Below are 16,035 nucleotides of genomic sequence, written 5' to 3'. Positions count from 1 at the left end.
GGCCCTGCCAGCACTCAAGATGGCGCTGCCCGCCGCTGCTGCCAGGCCCCAAAATGGCGCCAGCCGGGCTCTGCCCGTACCCGCCATGGTGGCCGCCGGCCGGGGCAGCGTTTGCGCCACTTCCGTTTCCTGCCCGCAGCCAAGATGGCGGCCACGGTGGAGAAACGCCGTGTGGCCAGCGGGTGGTGAAGCCGCTTCCGCCGCCGCGGCCTCTCCAGCAGTAAAAATGGCGGAGTCGGTGCTGGAAGTTGTGGGCAAGCTGCAGTCGCGGCTGGCGGGCAGCTCGGAGCCCAAGAAGGTGACGGGGACGGCGGCGCGGGCGGGGCTTCCCCCTCCTCGGCGGGGGCGGTGTGGTGGGACCGGGGGTCGGGAGGGCCCGGGCCGCCGCGCGGGGGGGCACGGGGAACGCGGCCGGGCCTGCCGTCCGCCGGGCTCCCTCCTCCACCACCACGAAGTTTCGTGCCCGGCCGCGGTCCGTGGGGCGAGGCGGGCGGCCCACTGCCTCCCAGAGGAGCGAGCCCGGCGGTCGCCCCCGGTGGAGCCCCCGGCCCGCTGACGGGCTGGGCTGGCAGGCCCCGCGGGAGGCCCGCTGCGGCCTGCGGGGGCCCGTGCGTGGGGTCCCCCCGTGGCAGGCCCTGGGGTGCGGTTTGAGGGGCAGGCCGGCGGGCACCGGAGAACTTGCCGGAAGAGTCTTGCCCTGGTGACGTGTAAATGGTGGAGGAGCCGCTGTGCCCGGCGTGCGCGGGGCGGGAGGTGACAGGGAGGTGCAGCCCTGCCGTGGGGCTGGGGAGGGCCAGGGCCACCACCGGGACCACCGTGGAGCTGGGCTCGGGGTAAGAAGGTGCTGAGCGTTAACGCTGCCCCAGCGTGGGTACCCCCTCTGAGCGTGGGGATGTTGCTTGATGCCTCTCACCCATCTCCACGAGCAAACGTGTCTGCTGCCAAGAGCTGCTGCCCGCCGCAGCTGTCGTGGAGCGGCTGCCCCGTGCGTGCCACCCTGGTCTGGGCTTCTGCTCGAATCTTTTCGGTGACATTGGGCTGCGTCTGCCGCTGACAGCAACTCTCCTGCTGGGTATATCAGTGTTCTGAGATGTTTTATTTGACTGAAATGTGGAATGATGGTTGAGCTCAGTTGGGCCCAGTGCATGCCTTTATACCATGCTTTATGTCATATTTTAAAGGAGGAGCATCTCTGGTGACTATTTGCAGGTGTTCAGTTCGTGTTTCAGTTAATTCGGGTGAAAGAGGCAGCTGTCAGGGCTGTGCGGTCACTCTGCACCTGGCAAACTTTGCTTAACTTGGGCACGTGCCTGCAGAACAGCTCATTTTCCAAGACGTCCCCTGAAGAAGGATGGATGCTGAAGTGTCAGGTGCTGTCCCTTTGAAATGGAGGCTGCTGTGCCCAGCCGCAGCCTAGCTGGGGGCAGAGCGGTGGGAGGGTCTGGTTCCTTTCCTCACCCTCTCAGCCAAGACCAGCACAGAGTTTAACTGGTGGGGCCCCAAGTGGAGCTGAGAGACCGTTGAGGAGTCAGTTCCAGGGGGTCCTTGGGCGCTGTGGTGCTGAGAGCATGTGCAAGCATTCAGATATTGGCTCAGCGTGTGTACAGAGAGCTGGTGCTCCTGTTTCCTGACCCTTGTGTCAGCTGGGGCAACGACTGCTTGTCTGTGTTTCTTGGGCATCGTAAGTCTTCAGGCACTATTTGCACAGGCTGACTCTTTCTCCAGTAACCTTGTGCTGTTGTTTCTTTCTGTTGATCCTGTGCAGTTTTGAAAGGCGAGGGAGAGGCAATAAGCAGTTGCAAGCTGTTACTAGCAGGATGCTGACTTTAAAACCTTTTTCCTTCCCAGGCAGAAAGGTCCTGTGACCTGTACTCTTCTTATTTCTGATACTGCCTTGGAAGTATTAGTGTTTCTAGGCTTCAATTTAGTTAACATTGCGTTGTCTTGATACATTGTGTATCTTCTGAGCACCTTCCTGTGTCAGAAGTTAACAGTTTCTACTACAGTTCTGTAGCAGCTGCAGCTTTACTCTATCATCAGGAAGAATCCAGGGTACCCGTGGCTTCTACCCACATGTTACACCATTTCCAGCCTTTGGTTTTCTTGCCTTGTCCTCTTGAAATATTTTATGAGTTATGTGAAAGAATAGTATTTGCCCAAAATAGTGTACAACTATATTGTCTTGCTGAAAGTTAAGTATTAATATTGGGTTTGGGTGAAAATTGGTATGCTGGCACAGAACTGTGTGAGTGAAACTTTGGAAACTGCTGTAATGATTTGGAAAGGGTCTTTTTTTGTCCAGCAGAGAAGGTACAAGCTCTGCTGCAAGATTGAGGGAAGAAAGAGAGTAAAGGAAACATGAACAGGAGAGCGTCCTCATGGAGAGGAAGAGGCCAAGCTGTGGTGTAGTAATCTGATATCAGCGTTTGTCCCTAGCGTTGTAACGATCTGGCTGATTTCTTTTATAAAAATAAAACAATGAACCCATGTTAAAACTTTCTTGGAGCTGGAACTGAGTGAAGTTTCTATGGTTTGTGTCTTGCAGCTGATTAACTGAAACTGTATCCTACGCTGGGGGGTTTTAGAAGAGATTTGTGGTATGTATTTCATCTGGTGCCTAGCAAGATATAAGCCTTGTGTTTTCTGTCTTGTACCTGGTCGCCTTTTTCTTGTAGGACTCGTAGGATCTCAGTTAACTCTGAGTCGAGCTGCCAGATTTGAGTCTGCTTGGCTGATTTTAGCTGAAGGCAGTGGGATGTAGTCCGTCAGCTTGTTTCCGTAGGAAGTACAGATTAGTACAAGTTGTTAAGCCTCCCTGCAACAGAGTTGTCTCACTTGGTGCATCTCATGCACGTGGATCTGTGGTCTGCAGTGGCTGCAGGCAAAGTGAGGTTTTTTCCATGTTCACACAGCTCCCAAATGTATACCTACTCGGATATTGCCAGGCTGCATGCCACTTGGGCAGCGTCATTAAAAACAGGTTTTGATATCTTAGCTTGTCAGATAAGTGCATTACTGCTGACACAGGTAACAAAAATGCCTTGTTTCCTGACAGTGTCATTTTGAGATTTTTATTACTTGGCTGGGAGTTGTGCTGAACTCAAACTCTGTTATTTTTTAATGGATGTGCAGGTGTAAAAGCTTGGTAATGTGACACTTGGACGAAGGTATGTGTACAGTGGTGGCCTCTCAGAAAGCCAGCTCTTGCTTTTTTCTAAGGTGTGTGGAGATTTCCAGCCATTGACTGCAGTGGGTGTGGAATAATCCAGTTGCCCATGAGATGTGTTCTGGATCAAACATGTGGGTCTCCTGGGCTCAAACCACACTTCCCCTGGCTATACAAAATCCAGAAATAAGCCCCGTTGAGAATAGTGCTTATCTTTTTGGAATTCAGCCCTGAAAGTGACAAATAACTGAAGAGCAGTGGAAGATGCTGTGGTGGGATGTAGCTAGAAAATAATTGGGAGGCTTTAAGGATACTGTAACAAGTTTTCCCTTGGTTCTTACTCTCATAGTAGGATTTTGTAAGCTCTGAAACAACCTCTCTAGGAAGGTAATCAGCTTACAGAGATGCTTTTAATATTGCCCCATCTTTCTTTTTTTTTTCTTTCTTTTTTTAATTGAGTACACAGTCTATCCTTCTTCCCTTCCCTTCCTGCCCCCTTCCAAAGAGGGTCTTTGCACACACTCTACCCTGTGTTTCTGATGCCAGAAGGATTTTGGCTTTCTTGGAGGGATCTCGCTGCGCGAGCTGTGGCAGCCCTTGCGGTGGCAGTTTGAGGGGAGGCAGCAGAGGTGGGCTGTGGCTCTGCCTCTGCTGCTTCTGGTCTGATGGCTTCGATTGCCAGTGGGCTTGTTGAGCAGCAGTGCTGGCAAAGTAAGAGTGATTCTGGAAAACTCAAAGAACATTGGGATTTTTAGCTCAACTGGCTGCTTTGTTTTTTTGTTTTTTCTTTTTCCCATCAGTTGAGGTAGGTGGTGGAGCACGGTACCTGCCACAGATCTTGTGAGTCCCAGGGGAGACTGTGCTACCACGAGTCTGGAATTGCAGGGACAGAGGGCTGGAAGACCCTGTTAGCTGTGGTTACAGTGCGGCTAGAACTGTTGCATCCCCCTCAGCATCCCAACTCGGTAGTGCTGAAACAGTTGTTATCGGTGTTTCACCCTTCTGAAATAAGAAAACCTAAACCTTTGGTCATGGTAATTAAGTCCTAAATAGAACAGAGTGGTTTCTGGTGAACAGAAACTGTCATCTGGTTCCGCTTCAGCCAGGTGAACCCTTATCTCTGTCGAGGAGTATTTTCTTTCTGAAAGTAATAGCACTCTTCAAATAGGTTAAAAGAACTGATTTCTTTCAAAAGGAAGGAAACCTCTAAACCTCTCTGATCCTTGCACAGTGGAAGTGGGGGTGATAGGCCCGCAGTGCGAATTTGAACGTGAGCACGGTGCTTTAAAGAGATCTTCTGGATCAGGGACAGCCCTTTGTATGGCATATAGCACAGCAGCGCTGAACAAAGCCTGGGCTGTATAGGGGCTATAATAATGGGAATGCTGATGAGGCTGCTCTGTGGCTATAGCTGAGCTGCAGGAAATAATGTGAGGGGCAGCGGTGCTGTCAGATGTGTGTTGCCATGTACTGTAACTGAAAAGTCCCTAGACATCTTGGGGAAGTGATGGCCCAAACCAGAGGTTTGGTGGCAGAGGTACGTCCCCTTCACCTGCCGCCCCTCGCTGGGGTGCACGTGGGAGAGGGCTCCTCTTCCCTCCCTAGCCCACGGAACAGCTGCACGTGCTGGGGGGCCCCCCGTGTGGAGGAAACCATCTTTTTTCACTGGTGTATGGTGAAGGGAAAAGAGTGGGGTGAGAGGCAGTGGTTGTGGAAGGGGTCACTTGCCTTTTTAGCACCAACTGTAGATGAGAGGAGAGAGCTTGTCAGCGGCGCTGGCCCAGTGGAGGGTCTGCAGAGGAGATCCGGGTTCCTCTTAGATCTTTAAGAGCATCTAGAAATCTTCTGTCAGTGTCTAGTTTGCAAATCTTCAAAGGAAACAACTTCCTCCCGCCTCCCCTTCTCAACAAGGGAGAGTCACAAGCTTCCGAGTCCTTTATTCCACTTACTGTGCACAGAGTTGAGTGTGTCTGTTCCTGGTGCTTTAACCTAAAATTCCGTTGCAGTCCTGTGTGAAGAAAGCATTAATAATTTGAATGTGTTTTAAGATTCTCAGGTGGGTCCGTGTAATCAGAGAGACAATAATTTCTTTATGGTTGGCCCTTGCATTCAGCTTCTCAGGAGCTTGATTTGGAGCAAGGTAGCAGCTGTCTGCCACTTGGATCTTTCTAACAAGCTCTCGTGCAGTGCTGAATTTTCTTCCTTTCCAATCACAGTATGTGGTTCAGCATGACAAGTCTGAACGCTTTTCTTCTTGTCTCTGCAGCTGCTGAAAAGTCTGAAGAGACTGTCTGAGTTGCCCATCACAGTTGACATTCTCGTGGTAAGAGCTGTGAAATCTCTCACACTTCGGTCATGTCTGTCAAGTCCCGGGATAACTGTTTGCCACCACAAATGCTGCGTTCCTCGGCCACCTGGTGTCACAGGCGTGATTGTTGTGAAGTTCTAAAGATTCCAGGCATGGGGAAGGAGCGTGTCAGAGCAAGCGTGAAGCGGTGGAGGACAGTTTGTCTTCTTCAGTTCTTCTGAAAGCTTAACGCTTGACGGGGATATGAAAGTTGGAGTAGTTCCTAATGATAACCAAATCAACATGAAATTCGGAAGTGCTAATTCTTGTAATTATTAGTGACTTCTGTCTTTAAACTTGCCAACGGTCATCGTAACTACTGATTTGATTTATGAATACGAATAATCAGTGTTTGACTAAGGTAGAGTTAAGTCTTCTTTGATTTACAGAACTGTAGCAAATGATAAAATGTCTGGTGAAAACATAATCTATGTGATATCTTTGCTGTTAGATCAAGGAAGTTTATTTCTACTTGGCCGCAATAGGTAGTGGGTTAACTTTATTCACTTTGTAGGAAGTTTAGCAGAGGTGAGAATGCTGACTGTTTTGCTAAGATGAATTCATGTCTTGGCTCTCTCATGAAGGAGACGGGTGTTGGGAAGACTGTGAACAGTTTACGGAAACACGAGCTTGTAGGAGACTTTGCAAAGAACCTCGTAGCCAGGTGGAAGAAGCTAGTGCCTGTGTCCCAAGAGGCAGACAGGTAAGTGAACCTGCTTGGTTAACTTGGTGAATAAGCTTTGTTACATTTTTGCAGTGGAGATTATAAACTTCCCTGACCAAGGAAACAAAGGGCCTTGAAAAATGTGCAAGACGAAGGTGCTAACTCTGCGTGGGGGTTTTGCCTTGTTTTGGCATAAACTTCCTGCCTTTGCTAGCCACAGAGCACTGGGTTGCTGACGGCTGCAGTTCTGCGTGCAAGTAGGGGCCAATTTTCAAGAATTTGCAGTTTGATGAAGAGATTAACAGTAGATGCCAGGAAAGTGCCCTTAATAAAGCAAGAGATGCAATCTGCTCGCTTCCCATTTTATGATGCTAAAAGGAAGTTCTAGGCCTGAGTAAAGGAAATGGCTCGCTTTGAAAGAAGGCCTGTATCTGCAAAAATCCTATGGAGACTGAAAGTTAACGCTAGCAGGCACGTTGCAGTAACAAAGCTGTGTTGAATGCAGCAGTGAGATCCTTTACATGTGGGTGATAAAGACCCAGTTATTCGTGATCATTTCAATGGCTGTCGTACCCCTGCCTGCTTAATTGGCGAACTGGGGGACACGTTACCCATAGGCACCGTGCAGCCAGGAGTGTATAGGCATGGAGAAGTCTCTGTCAGCATCTGTCTCCGCTTCCCAATGAACTGTGAAGTCTCTAGTCCTAATAAAAATGCTTAATTAATTCCTGCGCTAGAACTGCAGTTTCTAAATCCCTGAATGTTGCTGTGTCTGAAGGAATTAGTGATATTTTTGCTACAAAACTACAAAATACAACCTTAGTCTTCTGTAGGAGAGGTTTCTGTCCATGGGGAGTTGCTCTTTTCATTCATATTGTGAAGTTTAAATCTTAACTATTTTGTTTTCTTATCACTTCAGAAACAACCTGGATTCTGAAGACCGTGACTACGAGAGGAGCAGTGCAAGCAAAAGACATCAAGAACCATCCCTCAGAGAGGATGAGGAACCTGACCAGGAGTATTCAGAACCCTTCCAGCCATCTTGCAGCCAGCCCTATAGCCCAGATCATAGGGAAAAGAAGTCTAAAAGGTATCCTAGGCCTGAGAGAGCCCATGAGACTTATGGCTATAGCAGCCACGAGGGGAAGGGTTGGGGCAGATCTTCCCCAGTGCTCTCTTCAGATCAGGAGTACTCAGACTGTGGACAAGCTGTGTCACCTGAGCCAAGTGAGAGCCCTCAGGATATGTACACAGACCCTTATGCCTCTGAGGAGCAGGAGGAACCAACAGTATTTCATCGGAAAGCCAGTAAAGGCCACAGCTTTCAGGAGAAGCTGGGAGCAGGCCAGGAGAGGAACCCTGGTGAGTTTTATGACAAAGGGAACACGAGTCGAAGCAAAGAGCACAAGTCTTCTCACAAGAAGCAGCGACTTGATGGCAGAGTGGAGGACAGGACCTCTGCCTTCAGCCCAGAAAGATTGCACAAGACCTCTTGTAAAGAGCAGCTCCGAGAAGCCCCCATGGCAGGGGGCAGCAAGGAGAAGCAGAAGATGTCCGATGGTACCAAGAAGGAGAAGAACCGAGAAGGTGGCACCTCCAAAAAGGAGAAGTTGCACACAATGCCGCACTTGGAAGAGCCGTCTTTGGACAACCATGTTAAGAAGCAAAAACATCGGGACTCTGAAAAAGGCAAATCGGAAAAGCCCAAGGTGACCCTGGAGACCCCTAACACAGACCGGGAGAAACGGAAAGCTGAGAGTGACTCGTCAAATAGGATCAAAGAAAAGGGGATTTCTGGGAGCTTAAAGTCTTCGGAGGGGAAGCGCAAAGTCTCAGATGTGGACAAAAAATCGATGGGCTTTTCCTCAAATTTTGGGGAGGGGGAAGTGGAGGATGAATTTGAACAACCTACAATGTCCTTTGAGTCATATCTCAGCTATGACCAGCCCCAGAAAAAGAAAAAGAAAGCAGTCAAACCCTCTGTATCAGCTGGGGAGAAAGACCGAGGGCACAGCAAACAGAATGGATCCAAACCCAGTAGCAACAGCTCAAGCACGAGTCGGAAAAGTCCAAGTCACAAGCGAACAAGTGAGAAAAAGGCAGAGAAGAAACTACCAGAGTCTCCTAAACCAAAGAGGGTAAGGTTTTGAAGGATCTGAAAGTGAACAAAGAAGGTGGGATCAGCTGCTGTCGGTCCTCTGCCATCTGGGGCTTGTTAGTTTTCCCCTTGGAGGTGCTGGGCTGTGTTCTGCATCAGGGTGTGCTTGTGGTGTCTCATTGGTATCCAGGTCTGTGACTCCTGGTTCCTGCTGGGAGACACCGTGTATTCCATACGCTGGAGGCATTGCTTTGTGCTGTTAGAGTGGAACTCTGCTGGAAAAGTGGATGAAGAGGGAGGGGGAAAACAGAAATGCGATAGGCAAACCCCTGTTGATTCAAAAATGGGGAGAGTAAAAGACAACACCTTCAGCTAAATACTTGTATGAAAGCAAATTGGACGTAATACACTTGTTAAGATGCAGAATATCTTTTAGTTGTGAGTCAACTTAGAATCCAGCCTAATACGTGGTGCATCTCCACCTGCTAGCAAGGTTCCCATGCTTCTCCTCTCAAGTATTTATGCTTCTCTCAAATGGACCTTTTTTGCCTGTGTTGGTACTACAGTTCTGTTGTCTATAACTTTTGGTCTCCAGAAATGGGGGAGAAATGGGAGAACTGGTGTTACAATGCAGCTTCTAGAAGACAGATCTTCCTTCATGAAAACTTGAAAAATGAGCAATATTTCTGTACATAGTAATAGCCACATGGGTGCCACAGTTTTGTATATAAGTAGGGACTAATGCATAAAACCGTTACTGCTTGATCTTTTTACTCAACTTTGAAACACTTTGCTCTTCAAAAAAGTGTCTTTTATAATCTTAGCAGCATTTTAAAATCCTGCTTTGCCATTCATTCTAATAAATGCCTCATATTAAAGTTTTAGATTTCCTTCAGTTTGTGAGGCTTTCCTCTCCACCACCACTGCAGAGATTTTTGCAGGAGGTGGGGAAGAGGAGAAGAGAACAGGTAAATGAGTGTTTTGAGATCAAGGAAATGTTTCTGCCAGCTTTCTCTTCTGGTTTTTTTTCACTGTTAATCTGACTTTGGTCCTTGCCAGAGGCCTTCAGCACTGAACCTGGTCAGTTAAAGATGTGGATGGCCCTTACTGGAGGGCACTGATGATTCAGATCCCAAATCTTGGCTGCTTTGTATTGACAGCCTAGGCGGAGCCACAGTAATGTGGCAGAAGTGCAGCCTCCCCCTGAGGCTATTTCTTGGTGCAAGCTGATCGGCATTAAGTGACATACTCAAAATATCAAACAAAATACAGTTCGGTGCTCTTTGTGTGCTGGTACTAAGTAACATTCTCTTGTGCTTTGGCTTACTTGTGTGTACATCCTCTTCTTCCAGATAATTTTAGATGTGGTACCGACGTTACCAGACATCCCACTGCCCCCGATCCAGGCCAATTACCGCCCTCTTCCTTCAGTGGAGTCCATTACCTGCACCCAGACAAAAAGGAAAGGTATGTTGGGCAGGAAAAGAGGAAAAAATGGGTTGCAGCCTTTGTTTGTGGGAGGGAGCGGATGCTGGCTGGGTTCAGATCTTTCTGTTGGGGTCTGGTGTCCTGCCTCTGATGCCTGGAGCCTAGGTTTTAGAAAAAGGTAGCTTTCCCGTGTGCTCTAGATAGAAAGAAATGAGGAAGATCCTTTGCTGACCCTTCCTGAGGCTTGGGCTTTGGACTTGCCCTTCTTGAACTAGGTTGTGGGTCTCTTAGCGAAGACTTAGCCCTTTAGATTGTTTCTGGGTGACTCCAATTTGTGTCTTTTGTGCCATTCATCAGGGTGGGCTCTTTTTTTTCTGTTCCTTTCTTACTCCAAGTCGTTCACTTTACAGCACTGTCCTCGCCAATTGAAGAGAGTGAAGCAGGTTTTACAGGCCGCCGTTTGAATTCAAAGATGCAGGTGTATTCAGGCTCTAAAACTGCCTACCTCCCAAAGATGATGTCTCTGTATCAGCAATGTATCAGAGTCCTCAGTAACAACATTGACTGTAAGTACCTTTCCTCACCTGTCCTGGTCTTGTTGCCGTGCAGGTGTACTGAAATCTTGGTGACTTTTTTGGTATATATCCTAGCAGCATCTGTCTTGGAGCTTGTGAACAGTTGCCCCTTGTCACAGGGCAAGCTAACCCACATGGAATAGGTCTCACTGAAAGCTCAGGTGTTGCAGAAATCAGCACCCAACATGTTTTGAGGCAGTGCTAAAGCACTGGAAATAGTGGCAAAGAGAGCCTTGTGCAGGCACCTCTTAACTTGGAAATACTGGTGCCTGATGGCTTACTAGAGCTATTGCAACTATGATTTCTTCTTCCTTCCCTTCATATTGTGTAGTGTCATGCAGCACTGCAGTTTTTTCCACTGCATTTCAAGGTGTCAAGCCCTTTCCTTGGCGAGGAAGGAGTAGGATAAATGCTCTGTGCATCTTGCTTCTCTCTAGCAATCTATGAAGTGGGTGGTGTCCCCTTCTCAGTGCTGGAGCCAGTATTGGAGAGATGCACCCCGGAGCAACTGTACCGCATTGAGGAATGTAATCATGTGAGTGCCTTGGCATGGGGCAGGGGTGGTGACGTGGGAATGATGTTCCGTCCCCATCCGCCCTAGGAAGACAGTAAAGAATAATGCTTTTTATAACAAGAGGTGGCTTTTGCTAGTCCTGAGTTCCTGGATTTGCCACCTACCCACCTCCTGCTGCAAGTTGGCCTTTGAGCTGTCTTGCCCTCTTGTGATATTCTGGTGACACTGCCACTAGCTGGTGCTGAGGGAAAGGGCAGTGAAGGTGTCTGGAGGGATCCCAGCTTACATGTAGGTTTGCTTCAGGTCCTCATTGAGGATACGGATCAACTGTGGCACAATCACTGTCTCCGAGACTTCAAGAATGAGAAGCCAGAAGAGTTTGAGTCCTGGCGGGAGATGTACCTTCGACTTCACGATGCGCGAGAGCAGCGGCTGCTCATGTTAGCGCGGAACATCGGCTCAGCTCATGCCAACAAACCCAAAGGTGAAGTAGGACTGAGTGATCAGAGATGGGTCTCGGAATACTGCCTAGGGGATGTCTTTGTGTGAGGAAGGTCTTTTAGAATGACTGGTTTAAAACTAGTCTGATACAGGAGTTGCATAGCACTGTTCTTTATGTGGTGGCCTTTGCTTAATGGCTTAGCAGGCTCTCTATTTCATCTGTGTGTTGTTGATGCAGACTGGGCAGAGCAATATTTCACACCAAGAGCACGCAGGGCTGCAGAGGCACCTCCTTTCTGATCTAGAGCGGCAGCTTCATGCTGGGGTTGAAGAAAACCAGAGTGAGAGGATGCATTCCTGCTCTTCTGGTGAACCTGAGAACTACTGACCTGATCAGTCTGATTTCTCACAGCCCGTGTTGTGACTGCAGGTTGTTCAGATGTCAGGGAGGAGGCTGTCACCAGAGCTTCGGAATGGATGGATTGGGGAGAGGTGACTGGAGCTTGCTGCAATCAAGACAGGCACTGAGGAGCCTCCTTTACATTAAGTTGGATCTAAGCAATGATTCCTTCTGGCCTCTTACAGGTAGAGTGGCCAAAATGGCGTTTGTGAACTCTGCAGCAAAGCCCCCTCGGGATGTACGAAGGAGACAAGAGAAGTTTGGAACTGGAGGACCTCTTCTGCCAGAGAAGACCAAGTGAGTGTTCCTCAGTAGTGCTTGCTGTTCAGGGTCTCTTTTCCTGTGGGCTCCTACCAGCTTCCCCCTGCAGCTCTGCATCCTGGCAGGAAAGGATACTGTGTGTCCGGGAGGTCCTTTTACAGTGAAACTTGTGACTGTAATAGCTTCTTTCTTGCTGGGGAATATGGAGATTCTGGTCACTGCTGGTTCCATGTGGTATCTGCCATGCTGCTGTGAACAGATGTGGCTTGAGTCTGAAGAATTGCATCAAACCACAGTGACTCCTTTACTGAAATGTCTGTCCCAATCTCTGTTTCAGAATAAAACCAGTCCTGTACACATCTAGCAAAAGCCACGCTCGTGTGAGTGAGGAGCAGTCCTATGATGGGCCCAGCACCAGCAGTGCTCATTCTGTTCCATCTTCAGCTAGCACCTTCTCCTCCTATGACCCCAGGAAACCACCAGTGAAGAGTAAGTACAAACTGCAGAACATCTATGTGATCTTCTAGAGCTCCTCCTCTATAAATGCATGAATCTGCTGCTTCTGCTGTAAGAGAAATCCAGGCTATGCAGGAGGGGTGGTATTGGTGGCCTCTCTCGCTAAGGAGAGGATGGTAAAGTCTGCTCAAACTTCTTGCACAAGATAAAAGCGTAGGGAAACATCTGATCCACCTGCCTGCTCAGTGCTGACTGTGTCAGCCTGTCCTAATGGCATCAGTGAGGCAGAAACCCTGCCTTTTCCTTCCTGGTATCCTCCTGTCTCTGTCCAGCTGTTTGGAACAATGAAATTATAGCACAGCTCCCTTGGGAAGAAAGCAGGGAGAGGTTTAACCAGAGATCTGTGTTCTTGCAGTGCAGAAAGCTGAGTGGGCTCTCCTTGGACTGTGACCTGAAAATAAAATAGGCCATGAACACACATTTACCCCTGCTTTGCCAGGGCTGCAGCTTTGAATTGCTCTCTACTCTGGTAGTCTGTGTCTGCTGTTGTTTGTAACGTGTAGGGTTTCTTTGTTTGATTTGTTTGGGTTTTTTTTTTCTTTTTTCTTTCTCTGTTGCAGAAATTGCACCCATGATGGCAAAGACTATCAAAGCTTTCAAAAACAGATTCTCTCGGAGATAAGTTTGCAGTGCAGATCTGGGACTTTTCTTCCCATGGGGGGAGTGGCACTGAAGGGGGAGAAGGTACCCAAAAAGCCCTTTTCTTTGAACTCTTTGGAGGCTGCAGCTGCTGGGAGAAGCTTCGATCTGCACAAGATGACAGCACAGTATTTTATCTTTTGTTCTGGTCCCTTTCTCAGTGTCAAGCCCCCCCTCTTTTTACCCCTGCCCTTAACATCCTGTTTCTGGCTTTGTCATCCGTCAAAAGAAGGATGTACAGAATCTCCCGACACAAGAAAATGTGAAGTCTTGGCACCTGCTGAGAGTGGAAGATCCAGAGACTATTTACTATTTAACCTCTTAATAAATTATAAAATGGTTTTAATTAATATTTTGCCCCTCTATCCCACTGGTATTATTTATGTCTCTCCCAGTAGTCTCCCCCCTCCCAATCCAGTACAAGGGCCAGCCTCTCTGTGACCTTAGCTGGCAGGAATCCATCTGAGTGGACACTGGGTGTCACGGGAGTCTTTCCTTGTGATCTGGTACCTGTTGGGCCCAAAGTCCTGCCTGGACCCTCTGGGATGGGCAGGACTGGTGGCCCATTGCTCGTCGATCCTTTGGCAAGTGCATCTGGTCCTGAGGCTTTACTCCCTACTCATGTATGTTAATAAAATCTTAGCTCTTGACCTTCTCTTCTGCTGTTACTGTAGATCTTGTACAGATGCTTATGTTGTTGTGCAGGGATGCCAAGAGCCATTGGGGACTTTTTCTCTGCTGCTGTTGTCTTCTGCTGGCTACTGGGAATAAAGCTACGAGGGTTTTAGGGACAGATTTTACTGTGCACCAAGTCAGATTTTAACTTTTTTTTTTTTTTTGAGACATGGGAGACTGACTCTGGATTTGAAAACAGTTTTTAAATATCAATGAAGGCATTGGTTTGCCTCTTTTAGTGGAAAGAAGGAATACTTTTATCATGTTTTCTGTGTGGAACTGGGAAGGATTTATTTCCAACTTAGAAGCTGGTGCTTAAATCCTGTCTTTTCCCTGTATGTTTTGCTTTGCCCCCTCTTTGAAAAATGGATTTTAGTCTTTGAACCTGAAACTACTTGACTGGGCTTGGAGGGAAGTGAATAATGGAATGTGATTTGGTTTTAATGTGTGCATAATTTGTAGCAGGAGTTCAAAAAGGTCGGTTGTACTTTGGTGTCTGAGGAACTGGAGCTCTGGAAGGAAAAGCTGTGCACTGTGACCTGGCAGACCCAGGGGCTGGTGGAAGCTGTGGAAGTGCCCTGGAGCACAGCTCCTCTGGGGAGGTTGGGAAGCCCCAGTGCTGCGTGGTCTGTTATTTCAGGTGGACTCAAGGCTGCAGCAGAGAGCAGGGAGCCAGACACAACTAGGCACTGGCTATTAAATGTGAAGTCTTACTGTCATGAGCGTTTCTGCTTGTGGGTTACATCTGCCTCAAAAGCGAACTTACGCAGAGGGGGTGCAAGCAGAGGCTGGAGTTGGATAGAGCCAGGTCATGTGGCGAGGGAGCCAGCCTCTCTGTTAGGGCTCAGAGGTCCAACCGGATCAGAAAGGGGAGAGATTCTCCTGTTCCAAGCCATATTTGCTGCCCTAGGGCTTTGCTAAGTGGAAAAGGTGCTGGTAGTGGATGCTGTTGTTGTTGGCAGCTTGTGAGAAGCTCTGCTGCTGGCTTTCTGTGGCTGCCAAATCCCAAACCGCTGGAGTTGTCTGTGCGCGCTGACCGGGGAAAACCCTGCTGTGAAGAGTCCTCCCTGGTGGGCTCTAGAAAAAGATCCCTGTATGCTTCTGGTTTCTGATGGTTTGTTTGTTTCTTTCTTTTTCTCCTTTCTTTCTTTCTTTCAAACCATTCTGAACACGTTGTTTCTTGTTTATTTGGTCTGTTCTTATTTTGAAGGTCTTGGAAAAATGTTCTCAGACTCTCATGTGCTGTAAGTTTGTTACAGTCCCAGATGCTTTAATGTTACTGTGCAGCATTTCAGTGTGTGTTGTGCTGTAAAATAATGGCTCCTTACTCTTGCATTTTTGCTGTATTTAATTTTGCTGTATTTTTAATTAGATAACAATATATTATCTTCTGCTGACTGTTGTGCTACCATTTATTTCTCCTCTGTACTTGGGGTAGGGGCAGAGGGGAGGGAAGTGGAGTCTGGCATCATGTTCAGGCCCCAATGGAACCTGGAACAAAGGATCTGGCTGAGGCCCGAGAACAGTCTTGGGCACTGCTAAACTGCCACTTTATTAATACTCCAGCTAACTACTCAGATGTGGGTATTGCCCAAAGCGTTGCTGTTACGGGGGTGATGTACCTTCCCTCTCAGAGCAGCCTCTTTGCTCTAGGCTTTGCCGACTGTGTCTGTATTTTAGCTTAGGTGAATTGCAGGGAGGGGGGTACAGAGGGGATCAGATATGTCTGAATTGACTCTGTTGGGTGCTGAGTGGACCCCACTGGCACTGGGACCAATGCCAGCCGCTCTCCCCTCCCTTTTGCTCCGATGCTAAAACCCTGCAGAGGGAAGAGGTGAGACACAAACTAAGCAAAGTCTAGGGTAAAAGTGCTTGCTTCGTTCCCAGTCTCTCGGTGCCTGGGGTGTTACACTTGTGCAATTTTTCTGTGCTACACTACACACGAAGGAACTGAGCAGAGCTGCCTCTTCCCCCTTCGTCGCCCTGCTGGTGGTGGGATGAGTAATGTGGGCAGGAGGGGGTGTGACTTTGACTTGCATTTGTATTTTGGTCCCTAACTGTGTATATACAATTTTCTATGTTCATTTTTTTGTGGCAACTAAGATGAATATTTTAATTAGATAAGTTATATGAAAAGAGGAAAATCATGTCTCAATAAAAGCCAAACACTGGATCATGTTTGCTTGTTCTTTTATGTCTCTGAGCAATGAAAGTTAAATAGGCACTGTGCAAAACCAGGTCGCTGTGGCCTCTGGAAGGGCTCCCGCTCGGCTGCCCCAGCGGTGGGGCGGGGAGGTGCCGCTCCCCTTCC

General features: G+C 48.4%; 1 protein-coding gene across 1 annotated transcript; it reads left to right on the top strand.

The window, feature by feature from the left end:
• The first annotated feature begins 7 nt into the window (after positions 1 to 7).
• Positions 8 to 15,902, top strand: ELOA (elongin A). Its single transcript, XM_056331603.1, has 11 exons — positions 8 to 298; positions 5,433 to 5,489; positions 6,098 to 6,216; positions 7,097 to 8,315; positions 9,628 to 9,742; positions 10,114 to 10,269; positions 10,716 to 10,813; positions 11,096 to 11,276; positions 11,819 to 11,930; positions 12,232 to 12,383; positions 12,971 to 15,902. The coding sequence occupies exons 1-11, from the start codon at positions 20 to 22 to the stop codon at positions 13,030 to 13,032; spliced, it is 2,550 nt and encodes an 849-aa protein (XP_056187578.1). The 5' UTR covers positions 8 to 19; the 3' UTR covers positions 13,033 to 15,902.
• Positions 15,903 to 16,035: the final 133 nt, after the last annotated feature.

This window comes from Falco biarmicus, chromosome 3, assembly GCF_023638135.1.
Source record: "Falco biarmicus isolate bFalBia1 chromosome 3, bFalBia1.pri, whole genome shotgun sequence".
Classification (NCBI taxonomy): domain Eukaryota; kingdom Metazoa; phylum Chordata; class Aves; order Falconiformes; family Falconidae; genus Falco; species Falco biarmicus.
Note: the sequence above shows the minus strand (reverse complement) of the source record. Positions and strands in the feature narration are given on the sequence as shown.